Genomic DNA, 17,137 nt, shown 5'->3' with positions numbered 1-17,137 from the left:
TTGCGGTCATGGGGAAAGCAAATTCCTTACAGTCAGTGGCAGAGACTGAACCCTGAACACTAATGCTGGAAGGTGTTATGCTAACATGCACAAGGATCAGAATTAGCTCGCTATGCAGGGAGCTGCGTTCAGATTCTTGTTCCGTCTCAGAGAGCTGGTCAAGGGCACATCTTCTTAAGGCATATCATGTCAACAACCGTACACTTGGAGTTGTTAGGAGGAGTAAAATACTCCAAACAATGAATTCTCTAACTTCCGTTAATGCCCCTCCTCCCCCATCCCTAATTTTTCTCTCTCTTTCCCCTCTCACAATAACTCCTTGCCTGTTCTCCATCTTCCTCTGGTGCTCCCCTCCCCCTTTCTTTCTTCTAAGGCCTTCCATCCCATGATACTCCCTCTTCTCCAGCCTTGTATCCCTTTTGCCAATCAACTTCCCAGCTCTTAGCTTCATCCCTCCCCCTCCTGTCTTCTCCTATCATTTTGGATCTGCCCCTCCCCCTCACAAATCTCTTACTATCTCTTTTTTCAGTTAGTCCTGACGAAGGGTCTCGGCCCGAAACGTCGACAGTGCTTCTTCCTAGATGCTGCCTGGCCTGCTGCGTTCCACCAGCATTTTGTGTGTGTTGCTTGTATGGAAACATGATGTTTTAAGTTTTCATTGTTCTTCCTGAGACAGCCACTCGAGGGAGACAAAGGACGGTAACTCAGTGGAGAGAATGCATCCCCTCACAGGAGACAGTCAACCCAGAACGTCCTCTCCACCCACCCCCATCATCGGCAACGAGAGAAGACGCTGTCCCAAAGCAGCCGGCCGCACTAACGCACACCTATAGGGAAGGAGACCCGTCAGGAGGTGGCTGCTATTAAGCTACGTGATTTGAAGATCGGCCAGTGACCCACTATCAAAATTAGAATCAGGTTTAATGTTACTGACGTGGCACGCATTGCTTCGTGGCAGCAGTACAGTGCAAGACATCAAAGATTTAAGACTCTTAAAAATTAGTTTCATGTACATTGAAACGCATAGTTTGCGTCAGTGATTAACACGGATCGAGGATGTGCTGTCTTCTGGCAGCAATGTGGGATGCCCAAAACTTACCAACCTTATCCGTGCATCTTTGGAACGTGGGCGGAAACCGGACTATCCAGAGGAAACCATGTGTCACAGGGAGAATGTGTGAAGTTCTCAAAGGCAGCAGCTGGACTACTCCGCCACCCTTGAACTTAAAGGTGTAAAAGTTACACAGGAGGAACAGTGAGCCGGTGTTCTCTTGTGCACAATTGTTTTGTAACTTAGTATGTTCAATGTACTGCGGCCCCAAAACAGCAAATTTCACAATGTACGTCAGTGACAACAAACCTGATTCGGATTCCGAATTCGTGGACGGTTCAGAGCCTGACTGCTGGAGGGGAAGAAGCTGTTCTTAAAATGTTGAGTGTGGGTCTTGAGGCTCCTGTACCTCCTTCTCTGATGGTAGTAGTGAGAAGAGGACATGTCCCACGTGGTGACGGTCCTTCACGGTGACTCAAGGTAATTGCAGATAGTAATGAAAACTCGGGAAGTGATTTAGGAAGGTTGCTGCTAAAGCAGACATGATGTTGTGTTGACCTTTTAAACTACTTGAAGACCAATATAGCTCTTTCCTCCCACATGGTCATCCCTTTTAATTTCATCCGTGTCCACGTAAGAGCCTCTTAAATGCCCCTAATGTATCTGCCTCCACCACCACCCCTGGCAGGGTGCAGCACAGACCCACCACACTCTGTATAATTAAACTACCTCTAATATCCCTCTTATACTTTCCTTAAGTCACTTTAAATTTATGCCCTTTTGCATTAGCCATTTCCGCTCTGGGGAATAAAGGTGCTCCACTTATGCCTTTTATCATTTTATTCACCTCTAACAAGTCACTTCTCAATCTCTTTCACTTTAATGAAAAAAAAAAGCCCTAGTTCGCACAGCCTTTCCTCATGAGGCACGTTTTCTAATCCAGGCAGCATCTTGGTAAATCTCCTTGGCACCCTCTCCACATCCTACCTGTAATGAGGCCACCTGAACTGAATAACCATGTTATTCCTTTTGTCTGTACTATTTATTCATGTTATTTAATTAATGTATTTTTGCAATTTACAGTAATTTTATGCCGTTGCACAGTATAGCCGCCACAAATTTCACATCATATAAGTCAGCGATTATAAATCTAATGGTATACATTTGTGTTATCAAGGTGTATGTGCCTCATGTGTTTCTCTAAGACTGTTATAGCTAGGGGTTGATAATCCCACTACTTATTAAGTGCTCCCAATGGTGTACATCTCAAACAGCCTCTGATAACCAAATCCAGTTTCTATTTTATCACGTGTGGATTAGCTACTAAATCAAACAGAACCCTTTCTACTGACAGGAGAAGGGGCAAAGGCAGGTTTTCTGGTGCCTTAAAACCGTGGTTGGCAGCTCTTCCAGGATGAGGAAAACTCTAATCTCAAGCTTCTGCTGTCTCGTGGATATACCCATCATGGGGAAGGCTTTGGGAGTAAACCCTGAGGAAAGTCCCTAAGGTAGTCCTACTTTGAGTTCAATGCTGACTGGTAACTCCTGGGAGGTCGTTGGTGCCAAACCGTATCGGCCTCTGCCGTTCCTTTGGATTCTTCAGTTATGTGGAGGGGGGGTGCCTGTTGCATGGGCAATTGCTTGTTCCTCATATCGTACTGCGCTAGCTTCCGTATTGACTGAACATAGACATCCATTGTCAACCCCTCTCTCCTCTCTTACAAGTAACGTTGGTTCCAGACCCACCACACAGAGAGTGACAAGGCCCAATTACATTACCTTTCACAGAAGTTACAGTCTGCTGAGTGTCCGCTGGTTTTTTGAAAACACTAATAGGTCCTTCTCGACTTATGTACTCGTTGTCACGCAGAGTGCGGGCCTGCATTTAAGAGACACAGAAACGGGACATTAAAAGTTCAGTGGTTTGGTCACTTGGATTGGAATGTTCCTTGAAACTTTGATTTCCTGCGCCTGGTATCTGCAGTCCCCGATGTGTCATTTCCAACCAAAATGGCAACTTTAAAACATGCGAAGGAGATGTATGGGATCCCTAATACCCCCAGTGGCCAGCTTTTACTGAAACCACCCCATCTGGGACCAACAATCACTTGGTCAACATGGTCAAAGTCACTCAGATCACATTTCTTCCGGTCTGATGTTTGATCTGAACAACAACCGAACCTCTTGACCGTGTCTGCATGCTTGAGCTATGCAAGTGCACAGACAGGTGTACCTAATAAAGTGGCCACTGAGAATAAACCCCTTATTTCTCAGGAAGAACTACTTTCTCACCCAGTCTCAATAACCTGTCCATTCACCCAGTCTCAGATTGAATCCCAAAGCTGGATTTGTCTCTGCAGCCCTGACCGGGGCAAGGAACTTTGAGACCAACAGGCCTGGGAGAAAATGGTCAACCATTCTCCGTGAATCAAACAGATCACACAAAATGCTGGAGGGACGCAGCAGGTTAGGCAGCATCTATGGAGGGGAATAAACAGTCAATATTTCAGGGTGAGACCTTTCATCAGTCCTGCATACAGCAGGCAGGACATTAACTCTAACTAAATGCTTAGAATTCCTCCCCTGCTGTCATCACTAACCATGTGATAAGGGATCCTGACCCGGAATATTGTCCGTCCATTCCTGTCCACAGATGCTGCCTGACCTGCTGAGTCCCTCCAGCATTTTGTGGATATATCAGCCGGAGCTGTTCCCTTCTCCGCAGATGCCGCCTGACCTGTTGAGCATCTACCACATATTTCCGATTTACTTAAGCTGCCTTCGTTTTAATGCGCTCTCGGGATTTACAAAACACCAGCTGGAGAAATTGGTTTCTCATCTTCGCTCTACCTCTTTTTGACCTGCTTTCAGTTTTGCTATTATGGAAGGAGCTGTTCTTTTGTAAACGACCTTTCGCTCGCAGAGCAATAATCAACTGAACTTAGTTTTGATGGTCCTGGTGAAGGGTCTCAGTCCAAAATGGTGGCTCTTTATAGCTCTCCATAGGTGCTGCCCGACCTGCTGAGTTCTTCCAGCATTTTGTGTGCCTTCTGAAGATTTGCAGCATCTACAGAATCTCGAGCTTTCGACGGGACTTGCTTTGCATTTGCTGACCTTCTATTTGGCACAGAGTTGAGAAGCCGAGAAACAAGCAGCGATTCCGTACCTGTTGTTCACTCTCTATCTGGGCCAAGGCCTCAGCCATCATCTTCTGATTCACCCCGCACAGGTTGGCCACTTTGTTCTGACACTTGTGGTGGACGTTCATTCCACATTCTGACAGAGAGAAGAGCAAACGTCAGGGCTGTTGTGTTAATAACACTGGTACAGGGCAAGGGCTGCTTTCTAAGATACTCTGTTCTGCTGGAACTTTCAGACAATCCACAGGAGTTAGAAGCAACTGTTGGATGTCTATTGCCACACTGCTCTTTAGCTGTATCAAGAGCCTCTACTTCCTCAGAGGCTAAAGAAGTTGAGCATGCCCCCATTGGCCCACACTAATTTTAATCAACGCCCATAAACTCTACCATCCCTGGATACACCACAGCCTGGTATGGAAACAGCTGTGCAAGTGACTGTAAGAAACTGCACAGAACCGCGTACACAACCCAGTCCATCAGGGAAATCAGTCTATGGACTCTGTCTATGCTACTCCCTATGTTGGGAAAGCTGCCGATATAATTAAAGACCCTATCCACCCCAGATATTTTCTGTTCTCCCTTTCTTATCGGGCAGAAGATACAAAAGCCTGAAAGCATTTATCACGAAGCTCAAGAACGACATCTGTCCCGCTGCTATAAGCCTTTTGAATGATCCTCTAGTACAAAGAGATGGACTCTTGACCTCACAATCTACCTCGTCATAATCTTGCACCTTATGGTCTGCCTTTGCACTGCACTTTCTCTGTAACACCTCACTCTGCATCCTGTTACTACTTTACCCTTGTACTACCTCGATGTGCTGATGTGACGAGGTGATCTGCAAGGACGGCATGCAAAACAAAGATTTTCACCGTATCTCAGAGCATGTCAGAATCGGATTTATCACCGTCATGCCATGAAATTCATTACTGAACGGCAGCAATACAATGACAAACATGATAAATAAATATAAAAAAACTGAATTACAGTATATATATTAAATCGTTAAGTTAAAATAAATTGTTCCAAAAAAAAAAAAACAGAAATCAGTAAGTAGTGAGGTTGTATTCATGGGTTTAATGTCCATTTCGAAATCAGATAGCAGAGGGAAAGAAGCTGTTCCTGAATCGCTGAGTGTGTGCCTTCAGGCTGCTGTAATAATTCAAGCAACCAAATACCCATCTCCCAATGTTCTGTTTGGTTAACTTCTATGGACTTGCATTTCCAAGTTCATAATAAAGAGAGGACACATTCACACTCCATTAGTGCTGGTGATAAAAGACCGAGTTTCCCATTTTCCATAAACCTTAAACTTGAACATGATGTGAACTGGAGCTTGCTTATTTTTGCTCCATGCACTGAGATGTAGTGAAAAGCTCTTGGCTGTATACATTCAGATTACGTCACTTGTTCATTCCTAAAGCTGATATAGATCAGTGGCAGATATGGGTGGAGAAATGGAAGACGGGGATTAATCCAGGCAAGTGCGAAGTGTACATTGGGAGATCAAATACACACCATTTATGGCAAAACTCCAAACATGTAGTCATGTACAGAAAGATCTTAGGGTCCATATCCATAGCTCTGTGAAAGCGCCTGAACAGGAGGCAAAGGTGGTGTTTGGCATGCTTGATTTTATTAGTCAAGGCACTGAGTTCAAGAACCAGCTTTATAAAACTCTGCTTAGGTTGCATTTTGAGTATTGTATTCAATTTTGATGGCTCAGAAGCATGTGGAGGCCTTGGAAAGGGTGTGGAAGTGTTTTATTGGGATGCTGCTGATATGTACTATAACAGGAGGTTGGACAAACTTGTTTGATTTCTCTGGAGCGGCAGAGGCCCAGGGGAAATCTGATAAAAGTTTGCAAGATTATGAGACGCATACACAAAAGTTGATAGCCCGTATTTTTTCCCCGGGTGGAAATGTCCAAGACTAAAGGGTATGCATTTAAGGTAAGGGGGGAAAATTCAAAGAAAACAATAGTGATTCTTGAAAGATCATTACTAATGCCTCCACAATCCCTTTAGCTACCCTGGGGCATAGTTCATTTGTCCTAGGTGACATATCTACCTGTAGACCTTCCAGCTTCTCAAGCACCTTCTCCATAGTAACAGCAGCTGCACTCACTTCTGCACCCAGACACTTTCAAATTTCTGGCATACTGCTAGAATCTTCCACAGTGAAGTCTGATGCAAAATACTCATTATGTTTATTCACTATTTCTTTATCTCCCAGTACTACCTCTCCAGCGTCATTTTCCAGTGGTCTAATATCCAAATCTCGCCTCTCTTTTACTCTTTATACATCTGAAAAAGCTTTTGATATTCTTCCTGGGATTTTTGGCTCGCTTACCTTCATTTTTAATCTTTTCTCTTCTTATGCTTACTTTAGTTGCCTTCTGATGGTTCTTAAAAGCTTCCCAATCTTCTAACTCCCCACTAATTTGTGCTCTATTGTATGCCCCCTCTTTTGCTTTTATGGTGTCTTTGGCTTCCCTTGTTGGCCATGGTGGCATCATCCTCCCTTCATCTTTGGGATGCATCTATCCTGTGCCTTCCAAGTTGCCTCCAGAAACCCCAGTAATTGCTCTTCTTCCATCGTCCCTGCTGGTATCCCCTTCCAATTAACTCTGGCCAACTCCTCTCTCACGCATCTGTAATTCACTTCACACCGCTGTAATACTGATACATCTGTCTTTATCTTCTCCCTCTCAAACAGCAGGTTGAATTCTATCATATTATGATCACTGCCTACCAAGGGTTCTTTTACCTCAATCTCCCTAATCAAATCTGGTTCATTACACAATACCTAACCCCGAATTACTTTTCCCTTAGTGGGGGTAACCAGGGGTTGCTCTAAAAAGCCACCTTGTAGGCATTCTACAAATTCCCTCTCTTGGGATCCAGCTCCAACCTACCTGCATTCTGAAATCTCCCATGACTGTCGTAACATTGCCCTTTTGCCATGCATTTTCTATCTCCCATTGTAATCTGTAGCCCACACCCTGGCTACTGTTCCGGGGTCTGTATATAACCCCCACCAGGGTCTTTTTACCTTTGCTGCTTCTTAAATCTACACACAATGCTTCTACATCTTCCAATCCTTTATCACCTCTAAGAATTTGACTTCATTTTTTTTAACCAACAGACCTACCCCACCCCCTCTGCCTACCTGCCTGTCCTTTCGATACAGTGTGCACCCTTGGATGTTAAGCTCCCAACTATGATCTTCTTTCAGCCACGTCTTAGTGATGCCCACAATGTCAAACCTGCCAATCTCTAACTGTGCTACAAAATCATCTACCTTATTCCGTATACTGTGTGCATTCAAATATAACACTTCCAGTCCAGAATCCATCACCCTTTTCTATTTTGCACCTATGTTACACTTCATCTCATCCCACTGACTGCAATGTCACCCTTTCATCGTCCTGTCCTTCCTAACAATCTCACCAGACACTTCATCTACTTGTATACCAACTGCCCTTTCCTCAGCCCTATCACTCCGATTCCCATTTCCCTGCCAACTTAGCTTAAACCCTCCCCAACACTCTAGCAAGCCTGCCCACAAGAACATTGGTCCCCATCGGGTTCAGCTGTAACCCGTCCTTTTTTAAAAAAAAAAGACAGGTCATACCTTCCTTAGACGAGATCCTAATGATCCAGAAATCTGAAACCCTGCCCCCTGCACCACCTCCTCAGCCACTCATTCATCCATCCCATCATCCTATTCTTGCCCTGACTAGCACGTTGCACTGGGAGTAATCCAGAGATAACTACTTTGGAGGGTCTGTTTTCAGCCTTTTCCCAATGATGAAATAGAGGCTGACAGAATTTGGAACATAGAACATTATAGCTCAAAATAGGTCCTTTGGCCCACGATGTTGTGCCAACCTTTTAACATACTCTAAGATCAATTTAACTCTTCCCTCCTACATAGCCCTCCATTTTTCTACCATTCATATGCCTACCTAAGAGTTTCTTAAATATTGATAATGGATCTGCCTCTACTATCATCTCTGGTAGCAAGCTCTACACACTTACAACTCTCTGTGTAAAAAACTTACCCTTGACATCTCTAAACTTCTCTAATTACCTTAAAACTATGTTGTCTTGGTACCGCTGGACAGATCATCTACAACTGAGCTCCACCCGGAGTAGATGCATCTCTGTGACGCGGCTACACCTGTCCTGTGTTTTACTCTCCCTGAACCTGAGGTAATCCAGAAGTCTGAACTTGTCCCAAGTCCGTCACTCATACAGCCCTCCCCATCACAGGCAGCATCGACAGGAGGGGCTACCATCAAGGATCCCCAGCATCTGGGCCATGCCATCCTCTCACAGCTGCCTTTGGCCACGAGGTACCTTTGATTAGCAAGGCTGTCCTTTGGTTACAGGGAGAAGGGGTTTGAGAGGGACTGAACGGCGAACAGACTCGATAGGCTGAACGGCCTGAGTGGGCTCCTATGTCTTATGGTTTTACAGCCATCAGATTCTTGACCTCACCTGCACAACCTTAACTCTACCTCAGTAACAATACCTCTTGTACTAGCGTGGACTTGCCTCTGATTAGGGCTTGTTTTGCATACTTTATTCTTCACTGTCCCGTAAGTGTATCAGTTAGGTTCTGTATACTGTCTAAACCTGTATGTCTGAGATGCATCTGCAAGTTTGTCACTGTAACTGTACTTGTGCACACAACAATGAACTGGAGCTCGCCACTGGCATTGTTCAGTGACCTATGCTGCCTCCCAGCTAAGCAGGGGCTCAATTTAAAGATCTTCAGCCATCTTTTCAAATCTTTGACTGGCTTGTCAACGCTTACCTCCATGCCTACAGAAGCCCGGGCATTTGTGGATCAGGGGTAAAATTTTCACGTTCTATATGGGAGACTCGAGTTCAATTCCCAGCCAATGCGATAGGATCTCTTTTGAACTTGCACTTTGTTGACCTGTACTGCACTTTCTCTGTAGCTATTACACTTCATTCTACATTGTCAGTTTTACCTTTTCTAGCTCAATGCAGAGTGTAATCAGCTAATCTGTATGAACAATATGCAAGACAAGCTTTTCACTGTATCTTGGGACATGTGTGACAATAAGACCATAAGACATAGGAGCAGAATTAGGCCATTCAGCCCGTCAAGTCTGCTCTGCCATACCATCATGGCTGATCCTAGATCACACTCAACCCCACACACCTGCCTTCTCCCCATATCCTTTGAAGCCCTGACCGATCAGGAAACGATCAATTTCCACCTTAAATATACCCATGGACTTGGCTTCCACTGCGGTCTGTGGCAGAGCATTCCACAGATTTACTACTCTCTGGCTAAAAAAAAATCTTCCTTACCTCTGCTCTAAAGGGGTATCCCTCAATTTTGAGGCTCTGCCTTCTAGTTCTGGATACCCCCACAATAGGAAAACATCCCTTCCACATTCACCCTATCTAGTCATTTCAACACGGTAGGTTTCAATGAGATCCCCATGCATTCTTCTAAATTTCAGTGAGTACAGGTCCAAAGCTGCCAAATGCTCCTCATATGTTAACCCCCTTCACTCCTGAAATCATCCTCATGAACCTCCTCTGGACTGTCTCCAACGACAACACATCCTTTCTGAGATATGAGGCCTAAAGCTGTTGACAATACTCCAAGTGCGGCCTGACTAGGGTCTTATAAAGGCTCAGCGTTACAGAATGCCTCTCCAGAGCTTGCTGCTCCCAACCACTTACCACTCTCAGTCAACAACACAGAACCATATCAGAATCAGATTTATCACTCATGTAAGTTATGATTTTTTTTTTGCAGCAATTGCTATTGTACTGAGCAAGAGCCTTTGGCTCTCTTGCACAGATGAACCAGTAGGCATAATAAACCAATACCAATAGCTTCCATCACGCAGAAGGTATAAAAGCCTGAAAGCATGTTATCACCAGGCTCAAGGACAGAGTCTATCACTGTGTAAGATTATTGAACAATCCCCTGGCATGGCAAGATGGACCCTTGACCTCACAATCTACCTCATTGTGATCTTGCACCTGACTGTTTACATGTACTGCACTTTCTCTGTAGTTGTTACACTTTATTATTTTAGAACATAGAGCACTAAAGCACAGTAAAGGCTTTTCAACCCACGATATTGAAATAGGTTAAAAGGTCAGCACAATAAGGCCTCCTACATTGCCCTGCATTTTTCTATCACCCACGTGCCTGAGTTTCTTAAATGTTCCTAATTTATCAGCCTCTACCATCACACCTGGCAGGGCATTCCAAACACCCACTATTCTCTGTGTAAAACCCTACCTCTGATATCCCCTCTATGCGTTCCTTCAATCACCTTGAAATTATGCCCCCCCCCACCCCCGGTATTAGCTATTTCCACTCTGAGAAAGAGTCTGGCTATCCACTCAATCTATGCCTCTTATCAACTTGTACATCTCTATCACATCACCTGTCATCCTCCTTCACTCCAAAGAAAAAGCCCTAGCTTTCTTTTACCTTGTTTGACCTCAGTGTACAGTGTAATGATCTGACCTGTATCACCAATATACAAGACAAGCTATTCCACAGTTCCTTGATACACGTGATGATGAAAAACCAATTCCAATTTCAACTCTTTTAGGGTATCTATCTAATTCTGGCTTCATTATTTCTTTAATATCCATGGTTTGCCACCTGTGCCCGAGTCTTAAGCTCTGAATTCTCTCCCTAAACCTTTCCACTTCTCTTTCTGCATCTTGGCAACCTTCTGCCACAATAATGTCACCTTGCCTTGCCGTTAGCTCCATTATATCACGTCAAGTTCCTGTTAAAGGGAGCTGTGAAGGAGAGGCTGGGAGCAGCAGAGGAAAAATTCCCAGTGGATTGCAGACAGGAAGTGAGGTGTTCAAGGCGTGACCTGTGCATTTACCTTCGCACTTTAACCCTTGCCTTGCAAGGCCCCACAGTAGCGTTCCACAGTGCTCACAGAAAGTTGGGCTCTTGTAGTTGTAGACTTTAAACCTGTGCGGCATATCAATTTTAAACCTCTCCTTGTGAAACTGGAAGGCAAAGGAAAATATTGGTGGTTAGTGCAAAGCCCTGATGAAGAGAGAACATGAGTTGAACATAAAGTGGAACGTTTCACAGATAGATAAGGACAAGATAATATTTGGGCTTCTACGGCTGACTCAAGCAGTTGTGTTAGCTACCGAAAACACGGTAGAGTCATTGGAAACACTGAGCTGTCTTATTAAGCTTGATTTGAGAATCCTAACACGAGTTAAAGCTTCCACTGCCAAATGTCACGGACTGTTGATTGAGAAAATACTTTCCAACCACTCGAACAATCTAGTTCCACTCCCACAAGCTAAACACTGCCATCTCAATCGCTGCAGAAAGAAGACACCAAGTGTAATGAAAATCTGCAGAGAGGGAGAAAGTCTTGAGAACCCTTAGTGGGTCAAGTCAGCATCAATGGAGACAGAAGTGCAGACAATACTTCAAGCTGATGAACTTAACCTCCCTTGTTTATAAATGCAGTGACCCTCCAATGCTGCCTATTAATCTGTTAACTGTGAGTTAAAGTTTACTGACTTGGAACAATGCGCCTGTCTACGTCAATGGTGTTGACGTTGAGATGGCTAAGAACTTTAAGTTCCCTGGAATGAACTTCACTGTTAGTCTAAGATGACCAAGAGAGCTCACTAATGTCTCTAAAAAAGAAATTCAGTGTGTCCCCATTGATCCTTACCAATGTTTACCAGTTCACCAGAGAAAAGCCTGCTATCTGAATGCACAAGTCACCTAGTTGTAAATGAATCTGAAGAGTGTTGTGGACACGGCTCAGCGCGTCTTAGGAACCAACCTCCACTCTATGGACTCTGCCTATACTTCTTGCTGCCTCAGAAAAGCAGCCGGCATAATCAAAAATCCCATCCACCCCGGACATTCCCTCATCTCCCCTGTCCCATCGGGCAGAAGATACAGAAGCTTGAAAGCACGTACCACTAGACTCAAGGATGCCTTCTATCTCACTGCTTTAGACCCTTGAATGGACCTGTTGTACGATGAGATGAACTCTTGTCCTCGCGATCTTGCACTTAATTGTTAACCTGCACTGCACTTTCTCTGAAGCTGTTACACTTGATTCTGCATTGTTAATTTTATCTTGCTCTACCTCAATGTGTAATGATGGGATCTTCTGAATAATATACAAGACAAACTTTTCACTGTATCTTGGCACAGGCAACAATAATAAAACAATACCAGTACCAACAGCATCCCTGACAGTGTGTTCCAGTCACCCACCACTCCCTGTTTTAAAAACCTACCCCCGTCATCTTCCCTAAACTTTCCTCCACCCAGCTTGAAAGGATATCTTCTGGTATTAGCCATTGTCTGCCTGGCAGTCCAACCTATCGATACATGTCTAACAAGTCAACTCCCTCCTCCTTCACTCCAAAAAGCTCTCTCAACCTTTTCTTTTGTTTCTTTGTTTGTTTTGTATTACATAAAGTGCAGTGACCATAACACAAAGGAGCAGAATTAGGCCATTTAGCCCATTGAGTCTGCTCTACCATTTCACCTCCTCATCTTTGTTTCAAAGCAGGGGTTCGCAACTTTTTTAATGCCGTGGACCAAGGGGTCCATGGATTTCAGGTTGGAAACCCCTGTTCCAAAGGGATGTCCTCGTTCTGTACTGGAACTGTGAGGTGAAGGCTTCCAGTTCAATTGCATTTTGCTGGATCAGTGTGGAGACCGAGTCGGAATGTGCATGATAAAGGAGCACCCTTTCGAACAGACTCATTCAGCCCCACGGTCACAAGGATCGTTACAGGCAATCTTCCCTACCAAATGCAATAAGCATATATAACAGTTCATCTCTGTGTGACTTGAGAACACATAAGGCTCTGCCTTATTATTTCATACATTATTATTGCATATTGGTAAATTATTATTGTGTATGTTATTATTTGTTCTTTATTAGTTAATATTGTTATTATTATATTTACTATTATTAAATTTATTATTTTTCCTAATTGTGTTTTTAAATGTTGCTGCTTGGGGTCCTACTTGGGATGAATAAAGTATTTATTATTATTAATTCACATCACCTTTGAGAAATAATTGCTGGTTAACATGTAGGGTGGGTGTGTGCGTGTGTGCGTGCGTGTAGTTTACATGCTCTCCTCATGGGTGCCCCCTATTGGGCATGCTATGTTAGTGCCAGAATGTGTGTGCTGCCCCCGGCAAATAGAACCATAGAACACTACAGAACAGAAACCAGGCCCTTCGGCCCTTCTAGTATATGCCGAAATCTTATTCCACTAGTCCCATTGACCCGCACCCAGTCCATAACCCTCCAGACCTCTTCCATCCATGTGTCTATACAATTTATTCTTAAAACTTAAGAGTGAGCCTGCATTTACGATGCCAGATGGCAACTTGCTCCACACTCCCACCACTCTCTGAGTGAAGAAGTTCCCTCTAATGTTCCCCCGAAACCTTTCCATTTTCAGCCTAAAGCCACGTCCTCTCATATTTATCTCTCCTAATCTAAGTGCTGTGCTGTGGAGTTCATATACATCTCTGGTCAAAGACCAATATATTCTTGCCTCTGAATGGGTTCAGTATTCTGGAGTTTAGGAGAAAGATGAGCGGTTTCTTTAAAATATATGAAATTCCTGAAATACAGAGTAAATGCAATAGGAGTGACTTCCCAGGCTGGGTTATCTAGACCTCGGGTCACAATCTCAAAATCAGGGCTCGGATATTCAGAGCAAAGGTCAGAGGAAATATCTTCACCCAGAAAATAATGAGTATTTAAAATTCTGCACCAAGAGGGCTATACAGGCTGAGTCATGACAGAGAGGTGGATATATTGTTGGATATTAAAGGAAAGAGTGTGGCACTGGGTAAATGATAAGCCGTGAGAGTTTTGAACTGTGTTGCAGGCACAGCAGGTCAAATGAGCAGCTCCTGCTCCCACATCTTATGTTACAGAACAGACTGCTAGAGATCATCACATCAGATCATTAATGCAAAGGACGCATCTCACCCAATGCGCTAATGTACATGTGATCAATAAATGAACTCAAATTTGAGTCTGGGTCCTCCAGTTTCATCTCACATCTCAAAAGCATACCAGTTAATCAGCTAACAGGCTGCTTGAAATTGTTCCTAGTGTGTAAGAGAGCGGTAGAATCTGAGGGGACAGGAGCGCGGACAGATCAGTGTAGGACTAGAGCAAGTGGCGATCAATAGTTAGTGGTTCATTCCTCAATGACTCTGTTTAGTTTAAACTCCAGGTGAAAAACATCCCATCATTATGCCTTACTAATTCTAACACACAAGACTTTCTCACAGCTGGGTTTGAATACGTACAATTGTCTCCCTGCTGTTCACAGCAGACCCTGTGCACTTGGCGATGATCTTATCAATACACTTCTTGTGAATCGCAGCATTGCACTCTGGAAGGTGGAAGGACAGTGGAATTAGACCATCAGAAACACTATCCAAACCTTTCCTGGAAATACTCAGAAGCTGAAAGCAACTTACGTCTGCACTGGTATCCTTGTTTATTCAGCCCCCTAAAAGAAACAAGAATAGGTAGATTTTAACTTGTCGGTACATAAACCACAAGAAGTTAGGACCAGGAATAAATGGGGTTGGTTCTTCAAGCCTATCCCACCATTTGATACCAATCACAATCTAGTCCAGGCCTCAGTTCTCAATTGCCACCAACCCACTGATCTTTCAAAAGAAGAGCAGGTCAAAGGAGCAGAATTAGACCATTCAGCCCATCGAGTCTGCTCTGCCATTTCATCATGGCTTGTTTATTAAACCCTTCAACCTCATTCTCCTACTTTTTTCCTGTCACCTTTGACACTTGCTGATCAAAAAATAAACCAATATACCAATGACCTGGCCTCCAGAGCCAATGAATTCCACAGATTCACCACCCTTTGGCTAAAGAAACATCATCTACCTCTTCTTTAAATCCCTCTCATGATCTAGACTCCGCAACCCTCCGGGGTAAACAGTTCCAGAGATTCACCACCCTTCACGAGTAAACGCATAGAACTGAATAATAGACCACAGGACCAGGCACTTCTGCCCACAATATAAATGGTAAACTAAGCAAATCTCTTGTGCCTGCACAATGTCCACATCGCTCCATTCTAAAATTCATGGTGGCATGGTAGCGTAATGGTTAGAGTAAGGCCATCACAACACCAGCGACCCGGGCTCAATTCTGCTGCTCTCTGGAAGGAGTCTGTACGTTCTCCCCATGACAACATGGGTTTCCTCTGGGTGCTCTGGTTTCCTCCACATTCCAAAGGGTTAGTAGATCAATTGGTCACGATTGTAATTGGGCAACTCTGTCTTATTGGGCCGGAAGGGCCTGCTACCATACTCTCTCTCTCTCTAAAATAGAAAGAAAATTAAATTAATCATGCCTATCTAAGAACTCCTTCAACGCCTCAATTATATTTGCTTTCATTACCATCCCAGGTACTCACCCTTCTCTGTGTAAAAAGCAACTTGCCCTGCACACCTTTGAATGTATCCCCTCTCACATTCAAAGCATGCCTTCCAGTATAAATATTTTGATCCTGTGGAACAGATCCTGGCTATCTTCTACACCAACACCTCTCATATCTTATAAACTTCTATAATGTTTCCCTATGAGTTCTTGTTGTCCTTAGTTTTAAATGACTCCCTCCGTAACATGCAGCAGTGTCCCCTCCTCTGAGACTTACACTAGTGAAAGCATGTCAAGATCCACCCTGCCAAGCCCCCGCTCTCTTCAGCTGACCCCGTGAACTTAAACCAACCTCTGCCCCTTTACACCGATCAACCGGAAGGTTCATCACCGCGTTTACGATGTAGTGCAAGTGAAAGAGGTGTACCAAACAAACTCGTGGCAGACGGAACAGAAGGTGGGCTGTGGGAAGAAGGTGGCGATGAACTCGTGACACTTGACATTGTGAACTTTGGCCTGTTTGATGGCTCCTCTTCGTTGGCGCAGAGCGAACAAGCCTTCAGTTTCACTTTCCCCATTCTCCTTGTTTTCTGTTGGGAGAAACAGACACAGCGTCACACCACCAGCTTCAGGATCAGATATTACCCCTCAACCAGAACCAGAGGGGATAACTTCACTCAACCCAACACTGAACTAGTTCCACAACTTATGGACAACCTATGGACTCACTTTTATGGACTCTACAAGGAAACAGCATTATGAAGGACCCTTTGCACCCCTCATACAATCTCTTCTCCCTCCTGCCGTCTGGGAAAAGGCTCTGAAGCATTCGGGCTCTCATGACCAGACTACTTAACAGTTTCTTCCCCCAAGCTATCAGACTGCTCAATACAGGAAGCCTGGACTGACACCTTGCCCTACTGTCCTGTTTATTAATTATTGTAATGCCTGCACTGTTTTTGTGCACTTTATGCAGTCCAGTGTAGGTCTGTAGTCTAGTGTCGCTTTCTCTGTGTTTTTTTTAATTACGTAGTTCAGTCTAGTTTTTTGTACTGTGTCATGTAAACCATGGTCCTGAAAAATGCTGTCTCATTTTTACTATGCACTGTACCAGCAGTTATGGTCGAAATGACAATAAAAGTTGACTTGACTTGACTTGATGTTCTCAATATTTATTACTTTAAAATTATTTATTCATTATTAGGTTCCTTATGGTTGTCAAGGTTGTCTTAGCCGGGGGGGGGGGGGGAGGGGTGAGCGGGTAAATGAGTTCCCACTACCTTTTTAGATGCTTCCAATGGCGTGCGTCTCAATAGCCTCTGATAACCAAATCCAGCTCTTGACTTCATGTGTGGCTTAGTTACTAAGCCCGGTGGAATCGTTTCTACTGACAGGAGAAGAGGCAAAGGCAGATTACTGGAGTCTTAACACCAGCCGCTCTGGATAGATGGGGCTCATCAGCTGAGGTTACCATCTACA

At 44.1% G+C, this 17,137-nt stretch overlaps 1 protein-coding gene across 2 annotated transcripts in view; it reads right to left on the bottom strand.

Annotated features, from left to right (window-relative positions):
* prkcq (protein kinase C, theta) overlaps positions 1–17,137 on the bottom strand; it is a 123,731-nt gene that overhangs the window by 24,290 nt on the left and 82,304 nt on the right. For both annotated transcript variants that reach the window (XM_073066531.1, XM_073066532.1), the window contains 6 exons: positions 16,086–16,248; positions 14,731–14,762; positions 14,557–14,642; positions 11,102–11,231; positions 4,218–4,327; positions 2,831–2,930 (listed from right to left, as the gene is read on the bottom strand). In XM_073066531.1, the coding sequence (XP_072922632.1) occupies positions 2,831–2,930; positions 4,218–4,327; positions 11,102–11,231; positions 14,557–14,642; positions 14,731–14,762; positions 16,086–16,248 (621 nt within the window). The remainder of the gene's footprint in view (positions 1–2,830; positions 2,931–4,217; positions 4,328–11,101; positions 11,232–14,556; positions 14,643–14,730; positions 14,763–16,085; positions 16,249–17,137) is intronic.

Source organism: Hemitrygon akajei, chromosome 14 (genome assembly GCF_048418815.1).
Source record: "Hemitrygon akajei chromosome 14, sHemAka1.3, whole genome shotgun sequence".
NCBI lineage: Eukaryota > Metazoa > Chordata > Chondrichthyes > Myliobatiformes > Dasyatidae > Hemitrygon > Hemitrygon akajei.
Note: the sequence above shows the minus strand (reverse complement) of the source record. Positions and strands in the feature narration are given on the sequence as shown.